General features: G+C 41.6%; 1 protein-coding gene across 1 annotated transcript in view; it reads left to right on the top strand.

The window, feature by feature from the left end:
* The window catches only part of mrps5 (mitochondrial ribosomal protein S5), a 37,988-nt gene extending 26,538 nt beyond the window's left edge, over positions 1-11,450 (top strand). Inside the window, exons 6-11 of the mRNA XM_036548657.1 lie at positions 4,422-4,512; positions 5,035-5,081; positions 5,176-5,233; positions 8,340-8,402; positions 10,126-10,262; positions 10,724-11,450. Coding sequence (XP_036404550.1) covers positions 4,422-4,512; positions 5,035-5,081; positions 5,176-5,233; positions 8,340-8,402; positions 10,126-10,262; positions 10,724-10,948 — 621 coding nt within the window. The 3' untranslated portion in view covers positions 10,949-11,450. The remainder of the gene's footprint in view (positions 1-4,421; positions 4,513-5,034; positions 5,082-5,175; positions 5,234-8,339; positions 8,403-10,125; positions 10,263-10,723) is intronic.
* The last annotated feature ends 432 nt before the right edge of the window (positions 11,451-11,882 follow it).

An 11,882-nucleotide genomic window follows, 5' to 3' on the forward strand; every position in this document is an offset into this window, starting at 1 on the left:
CTTTACTCATGTCAGTAAAGGTTGCTTTGAAAGCAGAGGATAAAAATACACTACATTTTTGTTTTTAAGGCTCTTATACTGCCAGTTGTACTAAATTGGGTATTTTCTGTATAATGTGATGTCTTTTTAAAGTTGACTATGTGGTAAACTCAAAAATGTTCAGAAAGATCCAGATTCCAGGATGTCACAGGTTTTCCGCATACAGAGCATACAGAGCACTGGCATATTGGCCCCTGGCAGTGCTGTTCATTCAGTAGGTCCTCGTAGAGTTTCAGTTCGTTAGGTTGCAGAGTAAGATAACAAGAACAAAAAAATTCAGTCTAACCCTAGTTTTTGTCCATAACCTTTAGTAATAAGTATGAGCATGTGTTATGTTTATGCTTTACACAACATTTCCTACATTTTCCTTAATTTCTACAATTACTGGACTCAGTGTCAGGTTTTAAATAAAAAACTGCTTGTAGTCAAGAAGGCGTTGCAGTGAGATCTATGTCTCTATTGCTTTTGACGTTTTGTGAAATATTCACTGTAATGGACCCCAACGAAGTCCCAATATAGAACTTCTCAGCTTTCTCCAGGCTGTTACAGTATTGAAATAATGAGAATAAAAACACGTCTCTCCCTCTGATTGAACCCCAAAGCCTGGAAGAGCTCCTATTGACGTGCGTGGCAATAATTACTATGTGTAATTCCTCACAGAACGAGTGAGATGTTGAAGAGATTGAATTCACAACCCTAACCTTTTGACTCTGCTTTAGGATATTGGTCTTAAAATGCAAGATCTCAGCCTTATGAGAAATTCTGAACTGAACCAACCCTATAAAATCCAATTACTCTGTACCACACAACATACATAATTAAAAAAGTCTGTTTAAGGAAAAGAAAACACTTTGAACTGCTGTAACCCCTCTACATGGAGTAGATATCCTTACCTAATGTAGTGGCTGCATGGAAATGGCATATTAATGATGTGAGGACAAGGGTTCCTGTCGAGTTTAAGCAGATGATGATTGGCTGTCCGAGCCTGCAAGACAAGTCGAGCTGGATACAGGTGAGAGTGAGAGTTATGCATTAGGCTGTGTTAGCAGCGGGTAGGTCTTCCATGTTGCGGTGGATTTTTTAATTTTTCACCCCTCATGTTTTTCTTAATGTTTTCCATCACTTCTTTCCACAATTAGAGTGCCCCCGGACATTTGGAGTGCCTGATACATGTCCTGGGCCGCCACTGTCAAACACAGACAGGTTGATTTAGTGGCTTCTTTGCGAGGCCACCTGTGTAATTCCTCGTTCAGGGGTGCTTTGAATATCGAATGGTGTTAGTTTGAGTGGTAGCTGCCATAATGGTCTCTCATTGTGATGAATGCAGTTTTTCCTCGGTCACATCTTGAAGCAAAGACCTTGATCCACAGAGGTTTATGTTTCAGAGCGAAGTTGCTGTTGTTTTATGGAAAGCTTGTTTCCACCCCTGTCTGTCGGTCGTTGTGATTTACTGCTGCTGTGCAACAGATGGCTCCCAGGGAGGAGAGCAGGAGCAGCCTGGAAATGAGTCCTCCTCTCTCTCTCTCTCTCTCTCTCTCTCTCTCTCTCTCTCTCTTTCTTTCTCTCTCTTCCTCTCTCTCTGTCTCTCTCTCTCTCTCTCTCTCTCTCTCTCTCTCTCTCTCTCTAACTCTCTCTCTAACTCTATTTGTCTTTCTCTTGCTCTCACACATTCTTTCTCTCTCTCTCTCTCTCTCTCTCTCTCTCTCTCTTTCTCACTCTATTTGTCTTTCTCAAATTAAAATTCAAATTCAAATGAGCTTTATTGGCACGACAAAAACTCCATTTGTATTGCCAAAGCATTTCTACATACATTAACAAACAAACAACAAATACAGAAGTGTGTGTGTGTGTGGTGTGTGAATGCGTGTGTTTGTGTGTGTGAGTGTGTGGTGTGAGTGTGTGTGTGGTGTGAATGCGTGTGTTTGTGTGTGTGTGTGTGTGTGTGTGTGTGTGTGTGTGTGTGTGTGTGTATGTGAAGTGTTTTACCGATGGAGTGACTCTCTTTCTCTGTGGCAGGCATCCACATACCTAGCTGCGACTCTGGCACTATCTTGTTCCTCGCCTAGTAATATTCTTAGAACCTTACTGTCCTCAAACTTTTCAAAGTCTGGGTAGATTGTTTTGAATTCAGGAAAGAATTCCTTCCGGATATCTCTGAATTTGCAGCATTCACTCAAGAAGTGGAGCTCTGTTTCTATCATGCCCTGGCTGCAATGGGTACACAGTCTCTCTTCTGTGGGCAGCCAGGTTTGCCTGTGTCTGCCTCTTTCAATAGCCAGGTTATGGTTGCTTAGTCTGTACCTGGTCAAGGTTTTCCTTTGTTTTGTATTAGACACTGTGGACAGGTAGTCTGCTACAGTGTATTCTCTGTTTAGGGCCAAATAGCATTGAAGTTTACTTTGACTTTTTGTTGTTTCAATCCAATATGTCAGATAGTTTTCTTTTTGTGTTTTTATAATTTGGTTAGGCCGAATTGTTTGTGCAAGGGTGGCTTTCTCTTGCTCTTACACATTCTTTCTCTCTCTCTCTCTCTCTCTCTCTCTCCCCTGTTCTTACAGTCTCTCTCGTTTTGCACTCTTTCTGGCGCAGTTTCCCTCTCTCTGACTCATGGACTCTTAGCGAGAGGGGCTAACGGCAGTGGCCTCCGTCCGCACAGCCGCCCTATGCACCGCTCAATCAATACCGCTTCCACGTACAAGGCAATGCACCTCCAGCAGCAAAGGCCGGCTTGCAGAGCAGAGGAGCCAGTTTTAGACCTTTCAGAACCATCAATGAAGTTCAGAAGTGTTTGGTGGGCGAGAATAGGCCCCTTTAAGAGTCCGTGTTATCAGGGCTTTGATTCTGCCCAGACTCTGTCAGGAACCTGGAAGCCGGCATTCTTTGCTGGCTGTAGTGATTTATGTAACTCCTGCCTCCTGCTTGCCGCACTTTCCCTACCTTTGATGTGTCCTCAGTGCTAAAAGCCCTCTCAAGAGCTTCAAATGCTCAATTATGCTTAGGCTCTCCCAGCAAACAAAAGGTAACAGCTATGTGTCTTGACATGTGGGTCCACAATGCAGAAAACGAGTCAAAACAGCCAGCGGCTTAATGTTTGTTGTTCTTTTTTGGAGTACAGTGCAGTGTGTGTCCTGTTTGCATGTAGAAGCAAATCTGCCTTGGCATGGAAGGCTGCCTCAAGGTGATGTTACCAAAACTCTGAAATAATTCCAGATTATTGTCAACAGTTTTTTTTGTTTTATTTCCTGACAGAGTAGCACTGAATCCTGCAAAAATTCGAAGGTCAGCTTGTGGAGGTACCACTTCAGCAGATTGACAGACAGCAATCCCTCATATAGCATATCCCTGTGATGATATACAAATACTGTCTTGAACCGTCACTGTCTTGGGGTGGAAGTCTAGCATAGTCGTTAAGGAGCAGGACTCGTAACCGAAAGGCTACTGATTCGATTCCCCACTGGGGCACTGCTGCTATACTCTTGGGCAGGGTACTTAACTCACAGTTGCCCCTGTAAATACCCAGCTGTTTAAATGGATAACATTGTAAAAAAAAAAAAAAAAAAAAAAAAGCTTTAACCGATGTAAGTTGCTCTGGACAAGAGCGTCTGCTAAGTGACAACAATGTAACAGCAATGTTTCATGTGTCTGACAGTCATTTGTCTCTGGAAGGTGACTGGCAGGCACCATTTAAGTCCATCAGCTTGACAGCCCACCCCAAAAGGGGGTCCGTTGTTTGGCATAAAAGAGAGGAGTGTGGTTGTGGTGGTTGATTTGGTCTGTTTTCCTCCTGCGCATCTTGATTGTGGTCATTAATGCCTCGCTCGGCACAGTCCAATGCTGACTCATGCCTGACACCTGCAGGCCAAAAATGGAACCTCTTGGCTGCGATGCATGTGAAGGCTTTCTTTTAAGAATAACAGGAAGAAGCGTTTGGTGATTTTAATGTACCAGTATTCATCCCTCAGCTTACACGTATTGCCTCAATGTGACAACATGTGGGTTTTAAGGCTCTTTAGGACTTTGGTTTTTGTTCAGGGGCAAGTTGTTCTCAGTTAGGGTAGATTTTTCAAGCTAAAAAAAGCTGTGCTCTTTTTAGGAGACAGCAGGACTGCAGATACAAGCAGATGCAGCAGGATAGCAGAGAGCAGGACTGTGGATACATACTGTTTCACACTGTCATAATGGCAGAATGGCTGCCTTCTGAAAACGTAAATACAGTTATTTACAAACCTCATTTTTCCCCACATACTCTGAGCCTAAGCCATGGAAGATGATGACCTCTGGTATGCAGTCTTCCCTGTCATTCATAAGCTGTAATGTGTGTGCATAGCATAATTTACAAAAGCGCTAATTTAAAAAATGTTCCACTGTGGTCTTCTTTTCAGGTGAAAAGCGTCTTCAACATGACAGCAAAGGAAGGCAGAAAGAGGTCAATTAGTTGTCTGGTAGCCGTTGGCAATGGAAATGGAGCTGCAGGTAGGTGATATGGACCACAGCATCACAAATGATAGGATGAAATGCAGTGTCTCCTCCCACTTTGGAACAGTCTCTATGTCCCCGATCGTCAGTCCACAAAGCAGGTGTCCGTGCTGCTGTATTTTCACAGAAATGAAGGAAAGGAAGTACAAGAAAAAGACAAAGCTCCTAAAAGTCATCCATCAGCTGCGGCTGCAGTTGTTTTTACTGCAGAAGGGACATTTTGTCTTACCTTTGAAAATGACACCACTGGCTTCCAACACACGAGCAGTTCTTCAGATTCAGGAGTTCTGAAACAAATGAATGAGAGTTGATTGTTTTAGTTTTTAGTTGCCTTGTCAAGTGCAAAAGCATGACAGAATTTGATGCGAGAAGCATTTGACATTTTTGACACAAATAGTTTGATTGGATGAAGGGAGGTAATTGTTACAGACCGCCCCAGATGACATTGCACAGTCTTCAGATAACAGGCTTAAAAATTTCTGACAAATAAGTGACTGGTTTCAAACATCTCTTCCACAGGTTTTGCCATTGGAAAAGCAGCAGACAGGACTACAGCCCTGAGAAAAGTAATGAGCTTTTTGTACATCCACATTAATGTCAGCTGTTAACTCTGTTTGTTGTGGATTGAAATTCACGCCTTCGATGCATTTTTGTTTTTAGGCAAAGAACAGAGCAGTGCACTACTTGTACTACATCGAAAGATACAACAACCATACCAGTAAGTCGAAATGCTGGCTGTCCGGCTGTAGTTTACAGCCCTGTCTGTCATCACAGATCTCACTTTAAGGCACCTTATCCTCTCAGAAATGAGTAGTAGATTACCCTGTAATCATGCTGGCACACTGATATGGTGGCCAGAGAAAGTATTCACCCCCTTGGAGTTTTACCACATTTTGTTGTGTTACAAACTGAAAGTCTAATGCATTTGAATGGATTTTTTTCCTTTAATAATCAAAACATAATCAACACGTTAATAGTGGAAAATCATTTTTATTGAAAAAGAAAATTGAATGAAAAATAGATAACAAAAATCCAACTTGATTAAGTATTCACTCTCCCTGAGTTATTTTGCATTTAGTATTTAATTGCCCCTTAGTTTCCCCTTTTGCAACAATTACAGCCTCAATTCTATCATTTTTTCACAAGCTTTTCACATTTTCGAGTTTATTTTTTGCCCACTCTTCCAAAACTGCTCTAGTTGTTGCACATCACGTGGGGACCAGTAGTGTACAGCAGTCTTCAGGTCCTGCCACAGATTTCCTGTTGGGTTCAACTCTGTTCGAGTTTGTTTTGGCCACTCAAGGACATTCACTTTATTGTTTTTAAGCCACTGTAGGGTTGCTTTGGCTCCCTCTTTGGGGTCATTGTCCTGTTAAGATATGAATATCCATCTAAGTCTCAGGTCTTTTGCAAACTGTTCTAGGTTTTGCTGAAGGATCTGCCTACATTTTTCTCCATCCATTCCTCCTTCAATTCTGACAAGCCTGCCAGTCCCTGCTGATGAAAAGCAACCCCACAAAATAATGCTACCACCGCCATACTTCACAGTGGGGATGGTATTGTCAGAGTGATAAGCAGTGTCCTTCTTTTGCTGAAAATAGCATTTAGCATTAAGGCCAAACAACTCAATTTTTATTTAATCAGCCAACATACTCCAAATGGGACATATGATATTATTTTAAAGTATGGCTCCCTCCTTGCCACCCTACTGTACAGCCCATATTTGTGCAGTACCTGCTTCACACTTTCTCCCATCTCAGTCAGGAAACGTTGTAGGTCTTTCCGTGTTATCCTTGGCCTCTTGATTGCTGCTCTGACCAATGCCCTTCTTTCTTGGCTGCTCAGTTTGAAGGACAACCTGTTTGATCAAGATTCTGAGTAGTTTTGTGCTCCTTTCACTTCTTGACAGTTGATTTCACAGTGTTTCATGGGACACTCAAAGCTTTGGAAATCTTTTTGTATTCCTCCCCTGACTTGAGTCTGTCCACAACTCTTTCTTTGAGTTGCTGGATAAGCTCCTTTGACTTTAATATTTCCTTGTATGGAATGCCCAATGGTGGGACTTCATACAGCCAGGTGTGTTTAAATTTAAAGTGTGTTGAAAGGTGTGTTTAAAGTCAAGTGTGTTCAATCTAAATCTCTTAACCACTTTGGTTACACACAGGTGAATACCATCGAACAAATTGTGTGAATTCTGAAGGTAGCTGGTTGAGCCAGAGCTTATGAAGGGGAGTTATTGCTAAGGGAATGAATACTTTTCAGTTGAAAAATTATTACTGGTGGTTGTTACCGCTTCTTAAGTAAATCAGATGATACCAAATGATCAACAGGTACAGGTAAAAATGAATCACATGAAGAAAGACAAACTAATTCCATATCCCCATAAGAACATTGAAACCAGCAGAAGTTGACAAATTAGTTTTCCTAGCACAAAAAGTGTTATCCTCATAAATGTTAATTTTATTATGCTAATATTGTTGGTATTTGGAAAACAAAAAAGTTACAGCTTTAAGAATATAGTGAATTTTTTTAAGCTTTGTGTGGTGGACATATTTAATGTCATAGCTGATGTTCATACATCAGCTATAAAAACAAAAGTGTATTTGAAAATGAATACCTGGCAAAGTCTTAATGGCACTTAAAGCCAGTGGCATTCAAAACTATAAATTCTATATGCTCAGTAAATCCATCTAAACACATTACCTGGGTTTTATTTTTTTCATCAAAACAGCCTATGTGCCTCTTAAAGACCATTATGGAAATGTAGAGGGCAATTTCATCTCTGTCACTTTATGTTGTTCCTCTTTATTTTCCTCAGTGTTAAAGGAAGGCATGGCCAATACATGTAATGTAATTCGGAAAATGTCAGTATATATCTATTATGTAAATAGCCAGTAAATTTTTTTTTTTTTTCAGGGAAAAGTACCAGGAAGGAGTATGTAGTCTACCCAGTTCAGGTTATTCATAGCATCACGCTAAGCATGCTTGCTTTCGTGTGCTCTGCCTAATCTAACTCCTCTGGGAGTCTGCGTTGCCTCTGGGACTGTGTTGTAATGGTGCTGCTCGGTAATGAACTTCATCGCCCAGTGTCCTCCAGAGCGGTTGTCTCCAAAGTCGACGTGCTCTCTGAGGCTGCTAATGCTTCTCTGGAGCCACATTACTTTGTCTAAATTAGTCACAAAGGGCTACTAATGACCATCATGTAGACTTAACTGCCTGTGAATCCTGCTGTTGCAGCAAATGTAGCTTTACACCCTTAGTAAGGAACCATAGTCTTTTAGTGCCCTCAGAGGGATTCCATTTCCCAAACTACTACTTCTTACTGGGCAAAACTGTGGTGTACTATGACTACAAAAAGCTGATGGCGACTTCAAAAGGAACTGCCAAATGTGATATTTTCCCTTTGCCTTGAAAATGGTTGGTCTCATAGCTATTCTATTATGTCAGATATATCCCTAAAGCTTAGACCAAACTGTCAAGGGCTCAACTTCCGTGTTGAGAAGAGAATCAGAGTGTCTGCTTCCTCTGAAATAATGACAGCAAAGACTCTTGAGAAATGTTATGATGTTCAAATGGCCTTCCCGGAACTATTCAGTTCTCAGTCTGTATGCATATGGTTGCCCTTTAAGACTTGTTTTGTTCTCTGTGATTATTTCCCTATACATGTCTTGGCCTGCCATAAATGCCCTCTGGGTTTTCCCACAGTTTTAATAGCCACATATAGCATCTCATTGGTGCTGTCTGGAGCATCAGCTCTCTTTCTTTTTTTTGGTGAAGTGGTGTGAACAGACTGCCATAGTAAATGTTTCTTTGCTTGTTTTTAGTTTACCATGACATCAGTTCAACCTTTAAGAGGACGACCCTGCGAATGAAGAAACAGAACAAAGGTAAAGCAGACCAAAGCATTTCCAACTGAGTGGGTTCTTGAAGACTGTACCAAAACATGGTTGTAAGAAGGGTACTTTTGATGGGCATTTCTTATATAAAACATTATATGAGCACCAGGTATAGCCTTCTTTATTAACTGTAGATTGTTTGGTTTGTAGCAAAGCTGTTGGCTTCAGACGTCATGATTTTGGAATACTAAATCCGTTGCACACTCTTCTAAGTGGAAGTATTTTTTTTCCCGTAATTTAAAAGGCTGTGTAGTTCAATCCAGGCTGTCATTTATTTAAAATAATTGCTTCTTTATGAATGTAAATAAAGCTTTTTCCCACCCTCAGCATGTATGTACCTTTTTAGCCATACCATTACTTGGTGGCTACGTAGTTAGGTCAAAACCCATATGCCGGAACTGGTCATTCAAAATACTGCTAATGCTAAAACATATCCACTTAAGTGGCATCCAGAGTTAGCATATGCATGGGAAGATATACATTAACAAAACTCGGTTATAAATAAACAAAGATGAACCAGTGTGGAGTTGAACTGCACCTGCAGTGCAGTATTTTGTCAGTGTCAGCACAGTTCCTGCAGTCAGGGTGGGAGAGAGAGATCCTTCTAGAGGGCTAAGCTCAGCTGCACAGCCAAAAAGATTTGGGAGATCAGTGAATTCTGGCAGAGAATGCTGCAGCTAACTGTATTTCACTGGTTTCAGAACAGTGATGTAGCTTTCCTGGAACTGAGAGAGGTTCATCTGTGTCTCTGTGCCAGAGGGACACTCTGACAGCATGGCAATCTGGCTAATAACTCTAATGATAAAAACAACTGTCAGATCAGACCAGGGCCTGTTCAGTGGGCTGATTAGGTGACCTATACCTGCACCATTGCTGCTAATATCCATCAGCTCTCTGTAACTCTCACTTTAGTCACTGTTCACGTTAGGAGGTCTGGATCTTAGTACAGGCCTGGTTTCATGTAATACTCTTTCGAAAACATTCACAGGCAATGGACAGAGAATTCAAAAGGATTTGGAGTTTTGTAGCAGATTTTATTATTAATTATTGCAAATTAAGCTGACCACATCTGCCCAGAGGTCTTAATATTGCTGGCCAGACAAAGCTCTCAAAAGAAATACTCAGAAAATGCTATTAAGAGAAATGAAGTAGGGAGGTAGAGAAAGGGGTTAGAGAGTTATTCAAGGTCATTATGAAACAGCACTCAGGTGGTGTCATTGTCATCATGGCTTGCAGCTCTTTTTTAGTTGTGCTTTCAGCTTGTTATAAAGACTCTAATGACTTATTCAGTATTCAGTACTGTTGTTGCTATGATTTCTTGTCAGTCACATTCATCAGTTGTGTCCACCAGAGATCCATGGATTTCTGGTCTGTCTTCCAACTCAGGTCGTAGTTACTTTATTTATTTATGTAATTAGTTGGAGACATTAATTGGATTGAAAGTTGAGTCACTTGTTCCACGTGTGAATGGTATCTCTAAACCCTTCTAGTTGAGAAGTGGACACTGTTTTTATACATCCTGACAAGACTTGCTAACATTACTGTCCTGGCCAGCCCTTAAGTCCTGCGCTTCTGAAAGATCTCCAGCCAACAACAGAAGCCTCACTAATTCAGCATGCAAGCCAAAGTGAAATAGCAACCCCCAGATTCTTGCTCAGCAGCAAGTATTCTATTGAATCGTATTTTGTTTGTGATACATTTTATGTGTTTCTAGGGTATGGACTGCATTGCCACAGAGCTGTCATCACCATCTGCAGATTGATTGGCATTGAGGATATGTATGCCAAAGTGTCTGGCTCCACCAACCTGCTTAATATTACCAGGGCCCTGTTCCAGGGACTAGCCAATCAGGTGAATATTTCATGGAAATGTCTTTTTCTTATCAAGCAGCAACTTGCACCTTACCTGGCACGCACAGTGTTGCAGTACATCCATTTCAGTGCCCCTACTGAGAATGCAGAGAGAATTGCTGTATCATTGAAAAAAGTTTTCATTGGAAATAGGCTTTTAAATTGGCTTGTGACTGTTTTTTTTATGTTTTGTGACCTTACTATGTTCCCCTTTTTTAAAGAGAAATGCCTTTAAAGATACACGTTTTAAAAAACAGAAAACAAAATTAACCCCATAACCTCTTATTTGACAAAGATTTGATGAATGAAAACATAGGTTAGAAAATTGCTATCAATATATCAGCTGCTGCTAGGATATGCACAGATCAAGATAAGATGTCTGATGTTAATAATGAAGTGATCCAAACCTGGGATGAGTCGTGGCCAGTGAAACTGACCCTTGTGTTCACGTTCTCTCTGCAGGAGACCCACCAGCACCTTGCGGACAAGAAGCAGCTCCATGTGGTGGAGTTCCAGGCTGAGCGCGGGCCCCTGCCCTGCGTGGTGGCGTCCCCCGCCGGAGGGACGCGGCAGGAGCCGGAGCCCGTGGACGAGATCCCCAACACCAAGCTGGACTGGGACGACGTGCGGGCCGCCCAGGGCATGAAGCGCTCCGTCTGGGCCAGCGTCAAGAGAACCATCTGGTGAGGGGCTCCCACAGCGGTGCTCCAAAGGGGCTCTGCGTGACCCGGCTGCGGACAGCTCAGACAAGATTGGGGGACCTCTGCCCATTTTCCCTTTCCCCTGGCTGGCATTGTGCGCAGTGCCAGCAACATCAGCTCATTTCTCCCCATGTAAATCAGTAAAAATGAAATGGAAAAAATCAGGTAGCCATTAAAAAAAATGGCACCAACTTGATGGCACTAGTCTTCAGTGGTCTAATAGCAAGCACTAAAGAGTCATCAGTGACTACTTACATTCATGGGTTGAGTGCTTGTTATTAGCTTTGTGTTTTATGTAAATCGGGCAGTGAAGTTTTACCCAAAACGGACATCAAAACAAGGGATTTGCAGACTGTAAATATTGTACTTGTCAAATTATGACAGTGGGAAGGTAACTGGCTGCCTCGAGTGTCATCATGTGCTTATTGTGTGGGCATAGTTATTGACAATGGGAAATGTTGAATTAAAGTGTAAACATGGAAAATAAACAGGAGTTTTGTTTTTGTCTTTATGTCTGGGGAGTGTTCTTTCACAGCAATATGTCAAATGAAGAAAGAGACAGACAGTGATGTAGCTATATATTTGCTGCATTAAAATTAAATGTTCCAAAAATGGGGTCAAAAAGAGACACAGTGACAAAACCAGTTCCTTTAGTAGAAACACTGATGACGTCTTTCAATAGAAAGTGGTATGAGAGAGGAGCAGCTATCATATGATGAATCTCCAGACGAGCCCTAGATAGCCAACATTTTGTACTTCTTTGCATACAAGTATTCCTTGAAAAGAATTCCACCACAGTAGAAAAAGAGCAAAGGGCATAAAACCAAACCACAAACATATTCAAGCATTGCCAAAAATTCCAGTCCCAAAACCTGTATTGAATGTTGTTTATCATGGTTCGTAGGGGGACGGACTCTGCA

The sequence above is a fragment of the Megalops cyprinoides genome, chromosome 1 (genome assembly GCF_013368585.1).
Source record: "Megalops cyprinoides isolate fMegCyp1 chromosome 1, fMegCyp1.pri, whole genome shotgun sequence".
NCBI classification, from domain to species: domain Eukaryota; kingdom Metazoa; phylum Chordata; class Actinopteri; order Elopiformes; family Megalopidae; genus Megalops; species Megalops cyprinoides.